A 16,306-nucleotide genomic window follows, 5' to 3' on the forward strand; every position below is an offset into this window, starting at 1 on the left:
TGTATTAATAGCATAATTTATTTTTTCTTTAAGTATTTTTGTAAAAATAGTATTTTGTTTTCTTTGCAAATTAATGTAAGTCATAAATAATCAAAAGTGCTTAGAAATATAAGTACAGGCATTGTCATTATTCTGTATAATAACATTATACACTGCAACTAATTTTATAAATTTCAAAAACTGATGGCATTTATATATATGTATATATATATATATATATATATATATATATATATATATATATATATACGTATATATGTATATAATAATCAAATAGATTTTATATCATGTAAAATAAAATAAAATAATATTAAGTATTTATTCTGTAAAAATTAATAGGATGATTCTTGCTATATCATAAAAGATTATAATAAACATTATACTCACATCCATGTGTAAAGATAATCCATTTATAAAATGTGCTAGATATTTTTTGTATTTAGCACATTTTGTAAATGGATTAGATGAATCTTTTCAGTTAATAATAAAATATGTATAATTCTATTGATAATTTTTTACATTGCATACATATTTCTTTTAAAAAAATAATTAAAAATTATTTTATGTAAAAAATTATTAACAAGTTTAACATAATTTACATAAAACTCTAATAAAAGAAAGGAATATTGGAATCATCCTATTTTTCACAAGTATGGACGAATATTTATTTGTAAATCTTGTTTTGTTCAACACACCCATATACGTATGTCTATATCTTGACAAAGCTAGTCATTGCAAATGCAGTACCCTCTGGATTATACTGCAGTGATTCGTCTCATCATTTATGATACAAGTAATCTATACACTCAAGCAATTATAAATGTATAGTATGACAGATATTAATGTATTACTATAGAGGATAGTCTAATTATTTGATATATACTATAATTAAAATTACAAGTAATTGTAACAATATTTTTAACGATCCATGTATAATATATATTACAATATATATATAATACAGTTAGTATTCAAATCTTTTGGTGTGCGAGACACAATCTATAATGTTAAAAAATACTTGCATTTACTAGGCTAACATTCCAGTGTGAATTTTCAATTTGCAAAAACAAAAAAATTTCAACGCACAATGCCAATAATTAAAAAAATTGTTTAGGAAATATAAAAAAGCACACCAAAAATAAATTAATATTATATTCCGGATTATGTTCGATATCATAAGCAAACTAGCAATTGCATGAAAACATACATGCCGATTTGTGGTACAAATGGTGCTATTCAGACAGATTCTGTGTTATTCACCAGTGGTTGATCGACATCAACAGAAGGACCTATCACAGCAGTGCTGTAAAAATTTTAATATATTATATTAAGAGAATTACTACGAGTTTATGAAATATAATAGCAATGTAGAACATGGAGATCTTATGTATTACGACAGAAATAAGATATAACATATAATAAAAGCCGTCGAATCACACATATTGCACAAAAAATCAAAAATAAAAGCTATAGCTTTCCCAAATGTTGTTACATAAATATCATCATTATAGAAATATAAGCAGTATTAAATTGCATTTCTCACACCCAGATAAAGTATACATTAAGATTAAATAGAGATTCAAGATTATAGAATGAAAAGAAGGAAAGAATGCCCAAATCTTCAGAAACCTTATATATGTATACATATGCAAGCAGGCATAAAATTAGCTGTAATATATCATCAGGGGATTATGGATAATATTACCCAGTGCCAAGAGCCAAAATTGTAGCTTCCTGTACCAAAGTCATTTGATCAATGGTGGACCTGTGATCAATCAAAAATTCAGTAAAATAAATTATATCAAAGGGAATATATTATGTTATATTTACCTATATACATCATACGTAATTATAATATATATGCTACAAAATAAAATTCAAGTTGCAATTTTTTTTTATTTATAAAAAAGTTTGGAACATTTACTACAAGCTTTCGAAAAAAATATATAAAAAATATCAATCTGTTTATTTTAAGCAAGAAAAATATGCGATTGCATATATTACTTATTATTTTTATATATTTCTAAGCATATATTAAATTGACAAAATGAAAATTGTCTTGTAATGAGAGTTAATATTACAAATCATTTAGAAAATAAGTTATCTTAACAGTTTAATACAAAATTATTAAAAGGGAAAATAAAAAAGACAAATAACTTGTAAATGATTAATTAGTTTGTTGAAAGCAGGAGCACTCGGCAAAAAAATAACATTTAGTATTTATTAGTGTTAAAGAAACTTACTGTAATTTTTTTCGTAGCGCATGATGTATATTTTATATATAATTTTATATATAATTCTAATCTATTTGATCAGTATATATTAATAGTATTTCTATAATCATATGACTTTATGAACAATACTAATTTGTATAAATTATACACAAATTTTTTGTATTTCTTAATATTGTATTTTTCATAATATTTGTTAATATTTGCGTTGTAAAATATAGGATAGGAACATTTTTTCTGAATAAAGAATGATGATAAATAGAACTTTATTTTCATAGAAAAAAAAACTGATTTTCTTTTAAGATGTTTAAAGTATATTTTTCCTACTTTATCCTATACAAACATTCTTTCAATAAGAAAATAATAGTATTTAGAATCAGTATTGGAATCTATATATCATTGCCTATTAATAGACAAATAGCATTAAAAATAATATGCATTAATTATATGATGTAATATGAATTCCATTTTATCACAATTCAAATTTGTTCCTAAATATACATCGATTTATTTGCTATTAATGCAAGAATATGTGCCAAGTCCTCTAAATAAATAAAATTCACAACTCATGATCTTAATTTCAAGTGATCAATTTTTTAATTAATTTGAAGTCGTTTTCTCCTCAACAATGAAAAATATCGAGGAATATCATCTCGTTTATAATATATATAATTTTGCAATTTTTAAACACATGTTTCTTGCTTACATACTAAAATAAAATTTCTACTGGAAAACACAATTTTATTATATCTATTTAATAGAGATAATAAAATGCAAGCTTAATTCGCGAAAATAATCGTTCGTATAATTTGAAAATTATTGACTCGTAGATATTTTCGCTCAAAGTAAATTGTTTTTAGATTCGTCAGAATCTATAAAAATTAAAATTATGAGTTGTAAGATGCATTTCAATCAAGATCTTACAGCTACATGTAGATTACTAAATAATGACGAAATATCTATGCAAAGTATAAGGAACTTATAATGATTGCTATATAAATTGTCATTTTGATATGCTCTAACTGTTTTGAGCAAGATTATTGACTCGATCTAAGAATCGAGTCTGTAAAGTACCTGATTTACGTAGGGAAGTGGGGAATCAAACTCGGTTTCATCACCCCATTGTTGGGTGCCGTGGGAGCCCAATAGAGTATGTGTATCCTCATTGCACAGCCGCTCGGGAAAGTTTACCCCATCTCCAAAGCTGCAAGCCATACCCTACCTTCTACTCGATGTCATCCCATGTCCACTACCCTCATGATGTAACTATCTTACATATTATCATCTTGATTCATTGATTTTACTTATCTGTTTTTGCTAATTTGTTTAATTAATTTTCAATTCCAATAAAGAGAGGAGGAAAATACCATAAGAAGAAAGATACTTCTTCCATAAAAAAAATTATTATACATAGTTACATCATTTTTGTACTACAAATTACTGTCTGTAAGAACCAGATGCACAATACCTCACGTAATAATTGTAAAAGTTTTATGCGAATTTGTCTTAAATTGAAATTTATAATGTGATATATAGAACATGCAACTTTGAGACAAAAAAATTAATATATCTCTGAATTGTTTCTATGTGTAATTTAAAAAGATGTCATGTTATGTCTTTCAACACACACAATCTGTAATAAGTAAAAATTTATATAAATAAAATATATATAATCGAGATATATTTTTAGAAAATACTGTAGAGACTAGTTTTGTTTCTCTTTTTTTTCAGTAATATCCCATTATTTTCTTCATTTCTTTAATATCCATTATTTTCATTTTCTTTAAAACACATTTCATTAAAAAATAAAAAATATAAAACTGATAAAAATCATATTTTGTAAAATAAAATTATATTTTGTTAAAAAAATATGCAAACTATAAAGTGTCAATTCTGCAAAACATAATTACATTTACAAAAAATATTATTTTCAAAAGCAGAATAAATGAAGATTCCATAGATTTTGCAGATATTATAGAAAAGCTTGAGATATATTAAGAAAAGATTGGGGAAACAGCTGTAGAAATTATAGGCAGCGTCAAACAAAAATATCAATATACAAATGCGTTACATGCAGTATGAAAGCACTTATAAATCATGTCATTACTCTGGAACTCTGAAGAAAAATAATTAATATAAAATATGAACACTAAACATATAAAACAAAAATATAAAAATATAAACATTAAGAGAGTGGCACGAGAAAGAATGCTTTTTTTAAATAAAATATAATTCACACAAAAATAATTTATAGGAAATATCTTTCCTTCAAGATTTAGTAATAAATTTAAAAATATTTATATATATATATATATATATATGTGTGTCAATCATATCTTTATAGCAAAGAAACGAGTTCCATAGTAAAGATAAGTCAAGATAATTATCACTGCATTTGTATTTAAAGTTTTCAAGATGCTGACCTGTTCTGAGTACTGCCCATGGAATCATAAGTATTGGGTGTGCCCTGGTGTTGCGATCTTACTGGATAGACGACACCATTTCCCAAACTAGAACACATCCAATGCAACCACTCCAATATAAAAGTGAAAATTTAAAGTGACTGAATCTACTAAATCTCTTATCGGCCGTAATCGGTGCAAATATAGTGCTCATCGAAACAATTTGAAATGTGCAATAATTGCATACTGATCAATGGTGCACCAAACAACAGTTTTCACATTTCAAAAAAACTGCGTTTGCATGAAAAAAAAAAAGGAAAAAACTAAGAAGAAGAATTTATACACACGGGATAAAACGTAGAACAGTCAAAATTTCAACTTATGTAAGTATCTATTTGTGTGTGCACATCCTGTTCTGATTATAAATATAAAATATAAATCGCACTGACTTCTTTCTAACAAAAAGATGTGTTAGAATAGTTCTTAACACATATATTCTTCCATATTTCAACAATATGTGTAAATTTTCCTAAACTAATTTTATATAAAAAAAAAAATTAAATTTAAATAATATCATATATATATATAGATAGTATTGCCACATAATTAGAGCATTCTACGTGTATTTAGACAAAAATATATATTTATATAGAGAAAAATAAAAAAAAATAATATTACACAAAACATGCAATCGTTTTGTCTTTGAAGGAAAATAAACTTTAAAAAATTAAAATTGCTCACACTTTACTTAAGGCCCTGCAGTACTTATATGTTACCGCATTTCAAATTTCGTTTAAGTATGCCATAAACTGCATAGTTGCTTTTTTATGATAAAGATTATCATAGGCAGTATACTAGAAGCATACAAATTGATACAATAATTCAATTATTACGTATGTGCAAATGGTTCCCACTTTGTAAATTACGCAATTCCGTCGCATAAAAAGAATTAAACTAAACATACATACCTACTAAATATGGGAAGAAACCAGAGTCGTGGATTGTCACCAAATACTTCCTGAAAATTATTGTATTTTCCCAGACTAAATCCATCCTTGTCTTTCCCTGTTCGAAACATAGGTGTTCTGAAGGCCTCTGTAAACATTGTGTTAATTAATATCTCCCCCAAAAATTTATATATAAGATATATAATACCCAATAATTACCTAGTGTTGATCTATTATGCACAACAAGATAGCAATGGTAGAAGAAAAGGGAATTAAGACTGACTGCAAACATCAACGCAACAAAAAAAAGAAATAATAGATGAAATCTACCCATTCCATCTAATTCTCCCTACAACAAAAAGATTAAAATTCATCATGAATTGCAAGATCAAATTATTGATGTAAACATTCCATCATGTAATCTAAATATATCGTTTTCATATAAATTTATTATGAAAAAAAGAAGAGTACTCACTTTCCAAAATTGTATAAAGTATTGTAAAGATGTGGCGGTAATAAACATACAATAGAGAAGTGCATATGCAAGAAACAGCATAAAAAATTTATAGTTGTGAAAGCCCACACAATTGTTCACCCATGGACAGTGATGATCCATTTTTAGGACACAAGTGCCACACACACTGCAATGGTGTGCCCTATCAGGCTTTATTAACTGACATTTCTCACAGAATCGCATAGCTAAAGAAAATATATAATTTTTTATAAGTATGAAATTCTTACATGTATTAAATAAATTTGTTACCTCCTTTTATAGTACGATTAGTAACTGGAAGATCTTGTGCAAATCTTTCTAAAATTTGTCTCTGTACTTCTTCCGTTTCGGCCTGCTGTAATTTTTCCATCTCAACATCAGGTATTTTAAACTGTAACATTTGTAAAAAAAATATATATATATATATATATATATATATATATATACAAATTATTCTGCCTTATTATTTAATAAAATAAACAGTTATTCAATTGATATAAATTAAAAAAAATACCTTATCTGGCACTGGCATTAAATTTGTATATACTGTCTGCCAATATGACCATAAAAACATCAGAAGTAGGATGTGGAAGAAAAGCAGGTAGAAAGCTGTTAACATACATAAACAATAAAAGTATTGTGTGTACAAGAGATTGATTGATATCAAAATTAGGATAAAATATTCAATATCATATAAAACAATGATATTCAATAATATTCGATAACATATAAAACAATGAGTACTAATATTTATAATTACAAAAAAATAAAACAGCTAAATAATGACAATAATAATGCTACAAACATTAACAGGTGATTAAAATAATAAATGATATGTACAAACCTTTTTGAACATAGTTGTCTATTGTATCTGAAACAGACATATCATAATATAATAAAAAGCTTCTAAAAGATTGAAAGCTTTATTTTATAATTACGCCACAAATCTATAAATAGAAACATATACATTTATAGTATAGCTGTGTAAATAAACGTAAATAAATTAAATGTGTAAAGAAACATATGTAATTAAATTAAATGTTTAACTTTATTTTATTTCTAGTTTAATTTTCTACATTATATATTTCTACTAACAACCAAATCATTTTTACAATTACACTCATGTTCGAGAATCATATAAGATGTCATGAGAAGACGGATACATCGTTATTGAGTTATACTTCGAGAAAAAAAAAATATGTGAGGTTAGAAAGATCATATTTCAACTTTTACGCTGATAAATCGATCGACAGCGAGCAAACGGCGTAAAATTAAATATTCTGGAATACTCACAATAGCACAATTGCACGACGTAAGCATAATAGGACCACACGACGATCGTCAGAATGAATAACACTGGTATCCACTTGACGGCCTTTACGCACCACCAACATGAGCTGTTTTGCTTGCCCATTTTTGTTCACCGGGTCGATGCCGTGCACGAGGATGCGTGCCTTCCGATCGTCATCAATAATAATACATTATTCTTCCCGCCGCTAAAACGCAGCGGCATCGCAGTATTGAAAAAAAGAGGAGACAACTTCGTCGCGAAGCGAAAACCCTTACGAGGATTCCGTGACTAGAAGGACGAGCGCCAAAGCGCGAAGAATCGTCATTGCGCAAGCGGATGCTTATCGCGGCGTTCTCAATGGGCGCAATGTCAAAGATGTTTGTGTATAAATCTTATTTTGGACCCAATCCTACTTTGCACACCGCACGCATCGTTTCACTTCCAACGTCGATCCGTTTTACGCCTGTCGCTTTTGACAGTTGTCGCAACCATGGATGAGCATACATATGTATGTACGCTTGTGTAAATATTTCTCCTACCATAAACAAAAAGGGTTATTACGCGCGCATAATAAAGAAATGGCGCGTCCCGCGCGTCAATGACGTAACAATATGGCGCAGCCAATCAGCTGTCTCTGTCTTTTATGAATTTTCTCATACACAAATGAAACTGCGTATATATGATGCGCAGAGCGTTGCTTTCTGCTTGCCTAAGCAGAATCGCGATCGCAGACACAATCGTAATCGCGGTTGTCTAGATATTTAATCGTGAGAGAAGTTTATTGATTGGAGATTTTAAAATGTCATAGTTGGCGAGACTGAAAACTGAAATTGTCGAGAAAATCGCGAATTTTCAAATCTTCCGTCATGACCGCTAGCGCCGAAGATAAGATTTTTCGCATAAACAATCATTTATGCCATTTTTCGAATAACGGAGTATATTTGGCGGTTGCATTTCAAACGAATCTGCTTATAAAGAGTGCAAAAACTCTCGAAACCTGTCAATCTTTTATATTCACGGATGTGATACAGGTTAGTTTTATATTGGCAAAAAATAATTGAATGAAACTTTCAACTTATTTAAATATTGTCATTGATAATTTATGTAATTTTACCTCTCTATTACAGTATATGGAATGGTCTTTAAATAGCGAATATATTTTATGTGCGAATATAAAGAAGGCTATCGTACAAGTATATTCGGTGCATTATCCGCAATGGAAATGTAAGCTCACCGAAGGCAGTGCGGGTTTACAGAGTGTTGCTTGGTCCCCAGACAGTAAATGCATTTTTACAATAGCAGATTTCAATGTAAGTATAGTATAATTTTTGATAAAATCTACGCTTTATTCTAAAAAAGGAAAAATTTAATTTTGAATCCTATAATTAAAAAATATATATTATTTAAAGATTCAAATATCTATTTGGAACTTGGAAGATCAGACTTTATCACACATACAAAATCTAAAGACCTCTGCTTTCGATAAATTACATTTTAATCCGGATGGTAAGAAATTGGCTGTGATAGTTACAGAGGAAGGTCAGGATAATGTAGAGATTTACAAAACTGATAATTGGAAGATAAGTCAAGTAAGTAAAAAGTTAAAATTGATTTTAGAATTTTGTAGATATTTATAGATTTCAACCATAGATTTGTATAAGATTGTGTACAATTTTATACAAGAACATTTTATAAAACACAATATTGAAGTAGAAATTTATTTGCACGTTGTAAAAATTATGTCTTTAACATTATGATAGATTTATATCATATATCTTAACTGAATGATCGGAACTACAACTTGCTAATTGCAATGTATTGCATGAATGTTCATTATTAGGTCGAAACATAAGTTTCTTTACAGTTAAATGATGAGCCTGAGAAGTATCATATTTCAACAATTCCAACCATGTCTTCTCCAAAGTAATAGTGATTTTTCGAATTTCTATGTATCCTGTTTCATATCCAATAGCCAAAACATAAGATCCTTCTATACTGCTTGGCGCAAAGCAAAGTGCTGTAACTGATTGATTTTGTGTATCTAGAATCATTTCTGGTATAACATCTTCAGTTGTGTCCTCCATCGCGAACCACACACCGATTTTTCCATCTCTGGAACCAGTCACAAAATAACTCGAATCGCTCGTCCAAGCACAGCACCAAATTATTCGCGAATGCGGACTGTTTTTCTTCGAACTAACTGCGATTAACGTGTAACTTTCGCCTTCATTTTTGAACAGCGACCATCTTCGATCTCTAGAGACAGACAGTAAATATCTGTCATTCGGAGAGAACTCCATTTGTGTTACTGTTAATTGATGAGAAAATAATTTTTGAACTTGCGACCATGAATCGGTACTCCATAATATAATTGCAGAGTGTTCTATAGAAGTTGATCTGCATGCTGTAGCAAGTAATTGTCCGTCGTGTCTCGCTGCCATGCAGAATATTTCATAACCATGTCCATAAAGCTTTTGCAACTCTGGCCAAAGTGTATTTTGTGCTAGTTCCTCTTCTGTAGGTGGTTCATATACATTCTTCGTTATTGGATCTTCTTCATTTTGACCATTTTCGCATTGACCATTTTTTTCGTCAAATGTTGCTTTATTCGTTAATCCAAGAGAAGGTACAGTAGCACCATGGGCCGCTGTAGATTTGAAATCTTCGACATTCGCTAGCGGTCTCAAGCGTTTTTTAAATGCTGATGTAGCTGCGAAAATGCGCACTACTTTTTCTTCTGCGCCAGAAGCATACATATATGGTGCTAACATAACTAAACATGTCATATCATATCCATGTATCTGAGGACGTGCAATCTCGTGCCATAATTCTTTGAGATCATCCTTCCATGGTGCATGAACCTTTGTAGTTTGATCTGTGCTGGCTGTGATGAGGAATCTATAAATAATTTAAAGTTATTCTCTTTTCATATTGCTTCATATTTCTAATCTTTTTTTATTAAATTGATCAAAAAATTCTAATTATTTACAGATTGAAATGTAATAATTCACAAAAAGAAAGAATTTCACACTCATCCATCAGTCCAATTTTATATACATTTGCATTGTAATTAAATTTTCTTACAAATTCTAATCAAAATTTAATTTTTTTAGTAATGTAATATGAATCCAATTAATCGATACAAACCTTCCTTTTGGTTCCCAGCATAAGTCAACTACTTCGGCAAAATGGCCACTGGGTGTAGATCGTGGAATCCAATTTGAAATTTCTTGGGAATATTTCCAGATGTGAAAAGAACCTTGATAACCATGTGCCAATATATGTAATCCATCTGGACCAAATTTACAACCATAGAAACCCAGGGAATTGCCACCAACTTCTCCGACACGTATTTTCTCTGTCCAAATTCCACTGGATTCGTCCAGTTCCCATATAATCATAGACTTGTCAAGCGAGGAGGATAGTAATTTCATTGTTTGGTGATTGTTTACTTTTATAGACTGCCAGTGCACTCCATAAACCCAACCTTCATGACCAGAAAGAATAGATTCTAGAGTAATATTATATTCTTTATCATTTATTATAAAGATATCTTTTTTTTGTTCAAGTTCATCAGTCGACGATTCTGTGACAGTCTCGGTAATTTTCCATAGTCGTATCATATTATCTTGCGATCCTGTCGCAAGAAAAAGATTTCCTTCACCATCGTGATGAAAATCGATACATCTTACCCAATCTTCATGCCCAAGTAAACTCTGGATTCTTACAAAATTCGATTCTGATACATCAGAGTCTTTGGTGTATAACAGAATGGAAGCATCCTCCAATGCTACAGCCAAGAGAGGACATTTAGCGTTTGGCAAGTACATCAGGCGACAATGTACTGGTAATTTCCTTCCATAGGAAATAATTTGAATAACTTCAATGTCGGCATTTCCCTTTCTCAACCATAATTTTAACTCGCCGTTGATAGAACCCGTGCATATCAACAGTTTCGGGAAAGCGATGGACAAGGAAACGTCAGATAATTGGAGGGAGTCAGCAAAAGTTACGACATCTCCCACATCCAACATCGAAGTAACTCGAAAGCCATCTCGACGATCCTCGCTCCAGATGATCGCGGTACCGTCCACAGAGCCGGACAGAAATTCCTTCTCCGGTGTCCCGTTTCCCGGCCTTATCCAGTGCACCGTGTTGACGCGGTCACGATGCCGATGCAACGTGTGTGTGACGTGACCGATGTGCATGCATGGTTCATATATCGCGATCGCATTGCACGTTCCGAAGCAGACGAGGCCGTTGCTACCCCAATCGGCGCAATGTGGCACGCGGTTGCACGAACAGGAGACGTAACGCATCGTCATAATCCAAATGTCATGAGCGCACGTGCTCGGACTCTCGGACTAGGGCTGCGTTGGCGGGGGACGTTTTTAGCGCTATGAATAACTCGTCCTTGTTCAACATTCAACAAATAACAAAGATAGAACGACGCTATTAGCGCTAATATCGTCTTCCCGAGCGCACTCTAGCGTTGTGAATTGAGACGAATCTCGCGCATGCGTTAGAACGCAAGTGCTAGCAGACGCTACTTCGCTTCAATCACGTATATATATTTCGTTGCAATAAAGAATATCATCAAATTCGTTGCGGAAAGGGAGTACAAATATTAAATATATATAATTTCATATTTCTTACTTCATTTTTGCGAGGAGTCTAATATATATATATATATATATATATATATATATATATATATATATATATATTTTATTGTAATGTAATATATATGCATAGTATATATGTTATGTATATATGGAACTGAAGCGTAATAATGTCTGCTAGGGCTTATGCTATTACGCATGTGCGAAATTTATTCCTTGAATTTGCAACACTGGCTCGAATTGTTATATTTACTCGATTTTTCCATTCATTCATAAATTTTATTTTAGCGACCACAGAAATCGTACACTCGTCTGACGCGTAATAATCGAATTGTTGAATTGTTCTAGAAACTCATCTGCGAACGTTTACATAGTATCGATGGGATCCGTTGGTCGCCGAATGATGAGTTGTTATGCATATGGTGTTCCTCTCCCGCCGAATCGAAATTGCTCATTTATTCCACCGTGTGGGAGAAACCCGTGGGTATGTTTTTTCCATTGGAGACATACAAGGAGCTTAAAGGAATTGAAAATATTGAATGGACTCCCAGTGGACAATTATTAGCTGTGATCGGATTTAATGAAACGGTAATTTCTCTCACATTATTTTTCACTCTTGTTAGCTCTGTCACATTAATATTTACAGCTAATTGAAATTTGTATACACAGATCATTCTTCTTAACTACATCACATGGAAACCATTGTTGAAATTATATCTGGATCCTGTGATCAGGGAATGTAATTACTTAACAAAAGTGTACAAGGAATGCACTGATTTGGAAAAATCTTCTGATAAACGCTTTGCTTCATGTGATGAATATGTTGGTAAGTGAAAGATATCAGCAAATCAATGTTTATTAAATAAAAGAAATCTATTATAAAAAATATTTTAAGGAAATCTGAGTTTATTGTAATTTCAGTATGTGAAATACACGAAAGGCCAATATTTATAGAAATTGGGAAGAAAGATGATAATGACAATTTCTCAATAGCAAAAGTAAAACTATTTGAGTTTAGCACATGTGGACAATACTTGGCTCTGAAGCATGAGCTTTATCCTACCACATTGTGGATATGGAATATCTGTACAGACTATCTTGATTACCTGTTACTCGAAAACCCCATTACAGGTATGTAAAATTAAAAACCAGGTTAACCCTTTTGAAAACAATATGTTGATGCATTTTATTATCTTTAGCTATCAAATGGAACCCTGTGCATCCACAATTGCTTGTGTTTTCCGAATGTACACGTGTTTACGAATGGACCCAAAAAGGTATAAAATCTGTGCCAATATCTAAAAATATGACAATTGTGGATGCATATTGGCATCCCACAGGAGAAAAAGTTGCATTATGTGGTTATAACAAAGCGATGATTTACGAAATTGCATGTTAATGCATAATAATTTTTTTAACTATAAATCTACGCGGTTTTTTTATATTGTGCTATACAATTTTCTGATGTTTTCATAGGAAAAAAAGTTTTAAAAGTAATACAATATTACACATACTTTATCGATCATTTTATGATTGAAGTTGATGAACACTAAAGATTTATAAAGAATATGTATTAGGAGTCATTACAGTATATGTAGATTGATCTTTAAAGATATAAGAGATAGATAGAAGCAGTTTTCTCTACTCAGGAGTGTAGTTATAAAGTACGATTTATCTTAGTCATTCATTGGTCTAATAATTTTTGCTGAAAACAACTAACAAAAATATTTTTAATGATTATATATTTTTCGTGATTATCACATTTTTATTAAAAAATAACGAATAAAAAATATCAATCTGAATTTGCTATTTCAATTCAAGTAAAAATGCATTTTTTAAATCCATCAAGTTTGGAACATTTTATGTATTCCTTAACTTTATTTATATAATAATTTATATAAAATTCTTATCGCATTTATAAAATAACAATATGAAGAAATTTACATTTTCAATTTTCGCAAAAAAGAGAAAGCATTGGTAGATTATTATTTTGTTGAATAACTGCAACTTGCAATTTTAGTCATCGAGATTTTTTATAAAAAATGAAAAAAATTACATTTCGAAAGATTTATTCTATAAATTTTGACACAAGATACATGTAGGGCGCATAGTGCACTGAAAATGGCATGATCACATTACTGTCGGAGAAAGCGAGTCTTCGCGATGGTTGACGCGCGAGCATCTATTCGTGATACATTACACGAAGAGGATCAAAAGATCCTAAACGAGTATGATTATGTGGTTTATGCACTAACATACACGTTCCCCACCCACGGACGGAGAAAACATATTTTTCTGCGGCTCTTCTCTCTCGCGATGCGTCTACCGCCGGCTTATCTCGCCTTTTATCACCGAGAAAGACCGTTGCATGGGAACACCTATTTTCTCTACGATGGCGACAATGAATGTAGGAAAGATTGCACGCGAGAAGGCATTCATTTAGCATCGTTATAAACGGCCATGAAATACCGTTGATACATTAGCTAGCGAAAAAAAATTATGTATTTGATATAACAAATTTATATTTAAGTTATTTAAATATAGGTAATTTTTCGCATTCACGAGAAATGATTGGGAGGAAGATTTTATTGTACGTATTATATATATATTTGTAATTAAAATTGTATGTAAAAGTAATTGGAAAATGACTGTATAATGTTGCAATTTCAAAGTGTGCATGTGTATATATGTGTGATCTAGCACGGTAACGATCTAGTTATAGAAATAATGTTTTTGTTTGAAAATATTAAGTGAAAGCTTGTAAATCCGAGAAAGATGCAAGAAGTTTATCGAACCAACCGTACTTGTATTGCAAATTTTTTTCTGAGAGTAAAATTTGCGCGCAATATCGTTTTTAAATTTGCATGCAAAATGTTAGTCCTAAAATGTTTTGTGTCATTGATAATTGTTACGTGTACATAATTGGCGGGAGTATAAGTGGCAAGATTGTAATTAAATTTGTCGCTTTTCCATGCGCCTAATTATACAATCGTCCCCGTTAAAATGGAATAATTAGCCGAATGTAGTGGATTTCGAAGCAAATATAATCGAATCGGAAAAAAATTAATCCGTAGAGCTAAACTATTCCACACACATCACGCAATCAATGCGTGCATTTAAATTCATTACAATATAGTGCTAGAATCTCCCTCCGGTCTTTCAATCATACCGCGGCCACACCCTTCGAATATATATCTGTTGTATATCTATCTACATAACACACATGATTTTTTTATGCGGGTTACCATATGCGATGAACAAGCGACGATTTACTATCTGCGGCCTCATATCTACTCAGGGGGACGTACATTTCCTACTTTCTCCGCCATCCGTTCGTCACACGCTCGTACGAGTATTTACCAATCTACTTACAAATGTCGCGCATTAGCTTCTCTGTTTTCTTCAATAATGAACGCTCATTTACGAGGAAGATTTATCCGCGAAAACACAATGCCATTTATATGCTTTTATATATTTTCTCTTAAGAATATATCTAATACTTTAATGCAGTTAAGAGATATTGTTAAATAAATTCTAATAATTTAAAATTTATTCATTAAAGCTATTCTATGTCGCGAGCGATTATTTGTCTACAATATTTTTTTTCAAAATATGTGAATATTTGTTATTTTGTACTAAGAAATATTCACATTTGTAAAAACGTTGCTCACCGCAATTAAGTATTATTATGAACGAAGGTGCTTTCTCGAAGCTACTCCCGCCAACTCTCTGTTCACTGCCACATAGACATATGATCATCTACCATATATTACCGTTGTAATATAAACTTCTTTGCCTTCTCGGGCTGTCACTTGCTGCGAATTGCAGGGGATCCGATAACGTCACTTCTATACATCGCACGTGATCGTTGTTGTGTCCCTCTTCTAAAAGCGCTCGTTCCAACAGCGATTGTGCCAAACAATTATTTATAAAAAAATTTATATTACATGCGCACCGATTATGATTTTCGAATAAATATCAAATAAAGAAAATGTAAATAAACGTAGAAATAAGAAATTTAAATATTTATGTACGTTCAATTATTGATCCTGCAATTTTGATTGTAAATCTTAAGAAAGAACGAGGCAAAAGAAAAAAATAATGCAAAACCATCGTCAATCGCGGTGTTGCTATCCACAGGAGCGTAGCGTATATAGCAGCGAACCGTTGACGTTCACTCACGCTCGTGTGCTCGCACACACATGGTGTTTAGAAAGTCCGGCAACAAGAACACTACCACCGACGATCGACGAGCGCGGAGGAGGTACACCTTGGTACCAGAAGGTAACGTGGTAGACGAAGGTAGTGCACGCCGGCTTA

At 31.2% G+C, this 16,306-nt stretch overlaps 3 protein-coding genes across 9 annotated transcripts; 1 reads left to right on the top strand and 2 right to left on the bottom strand.

The window, feature by feature from the left end:
- Nucleotides 1–198: 198 nt before the first annotated feature.
- LOC126848646 (palmitoyltransferase ZDHHC2) lies at nt 199–7,891 on the bottom strand. 5 transcript variants are annotated; one of them, XM_050589672.1, is made up of 10 exons: nt 7,367–7,889; nt 6,918–6,944; nt 6,588–6,682; nt 6,344–6,464; nt 6,056–6,279; nt 5,800–5,929; nt 5,602–5,728; nt 4,655–4,741; nt 1,706–1,765; nt 199–1,303 (listed from the first exon to the last, which is right to left on the bottom strand). In XM_050589672.1, the coding sequence occupies exons 1-10, from the start codon at nt 7,485–7,487 to the stop codon at nt 1,237–1,239; spliced, it is 1,059 nt and encodes a 352-aa protein (XP_050445629.1). In that variant the 5' UTR covers nt 7,488–7,889; the 3' UTR covers nt 199–1,236. The 5 variants fall into 5 exon arrangements, with proteins under 5 accessions (XP_050445629.1, XP_050445631.1, XP_050445628.1 ...); XM_050589674.1 differs by lacking the exon at nt 1,706–1,765; XM_050589671.1 differs by lacking the exons at nt 199–1,303; nt 1,706–1,765 and adding an exon at nt 1,772–3,435 and having other exon boundaries at nt 7,367–7,891.
- Nucleotides 7,892–8,153: 262 nt separating this feature from the next.
- On the top strand, nt 8,154–16,009 carry LOC126848643 (WD repeat-containing protein WRAP73-like). 3 transcript variants are annotated; one of them, XM_050589665.1, is made up of 7 exons: nt 8,154–8,395; nt 8,492–8,674; nt 8,774–8,953; nt 12,335–12,574; nt 12,656–12,812; nt 12,908–13,117; nt 13,186–16,009. In XM_050589665.1, exons 1-7 carry the CDS (start codon nt 8,231–8,233, stop codon nt 13,383–13,385), a joined length of 1,335 nt encoding a protein of 444 aa, XP_050445622.1. In that variant the 5' UTR covers nt 8,154–8,230; the 3' UTR covers nt 13,386–16,009. The 3 variants fall into 3 exon arrangements, with proteins under 3 accessions (XP_050445622.1, XP_050445623.1, XP_050445624.1); XM_050589666.1 differs by having other exon boundaries at nt 14,079–16,009; XM_050589667.1 differs by having other exon boundaries at nt 14,089–16,009.
- On the bottom strand, nt 8,978–11,938 carry LOC126848632 (elongator complex protein 2). The gene is made up of 2 exons (XM_050589645.1): nt 10,512–11,938; nt 8,978–10,262 (listed from the first exon to the last, which is right to left on the bottom strand). The coding sequence occupies exons 1-2, from the start codon at nt 11,687–11,689 to the stop codon at nt 9,116–9,118; spliced, it is 2,325 nt and encodes a 774-aa protein (XP_050445602.1). The 5' UTR covers nt 11,690–11,938; the 3' UTR covers nt 8,978–9,115.
- Nucleotides 16,010–16,306: the final 297 nt, after the last annotated feature.

The sequence above is a fragment of the Cataglyphis hispanica genome, chromosome 4 (assembly GCF_021464435.1).
Source record: "Cataglyphis hispanica isolate Lineage 1 chromosome 4, ULB_Chis1_1.0, whole genome shotgun sequence".
Classification (NCBI taxonomy): domain Eukaryota; kingdom Metazoa; phylum Arthropoda; class Insecta; order Hymenoptera; family Formicidae; genus Cataglyphis; species Cataglyphis hispanica.

Bases quoted from the DNA above. Each gene is read 5' to 3' on its own strand.
- LOC126848646 (XM_050589671.1), bottom strand. From the start codon at position 7,487: ATGGGCAAGCAAAACAGCTCATGTTGGTGGTGCGTAAAGGCCGTCAAG. The intron at 6,280-6,343 runs GTAACAAATTTA...TATTTTCTTTAG, and splicing joins TAATCGTACTATAAAAGGAG to CTATGCGATTCTGTGAGAAA. The intron at 4,742-5,601 runs GTATGTATGTTT...GATGTGTTCTAG, and splicing joins TTTCTTCCCATATTTAGTAG to TTTGGGAAATGGTGTCGTCT.
- LOC126848643 (XM_050589665.1), top strand. From the start codon at position 8,231: ATGACCGCTAGCGCCGAAGATAAGATTTTTCGCATAAACAATCATTTA. The intron at 8,675-8,773 runs GTAAGTATAGTA...TATTATTTAAAG, and splicing joins TTACAATAGCAGATTTCAAT to ATTCAAATATCTATTTGGAA. The intron at 8,954-12,334 runs GTAAGTAAAAAG...GAATTGTTCTAG, and splicing joins ATAATTGGAAGATAAGTCAA to AAACTCATCTGCGAACGTTT.
- LOC126848632 (XM_050589645.1), bottom strand. From the start codon at position 11,689: ATGACGATGCGTTACGTCTCCTGTTCGTGCAACCGCGTGCCACATTGC. The intron at 10,263-10,511 runs GTTTGTATCGAT...AATTATTTATAG, and splicing joins TGCTGGGAACCAAAAGGAAG to ATTCCTCATCACAGCCAGCA.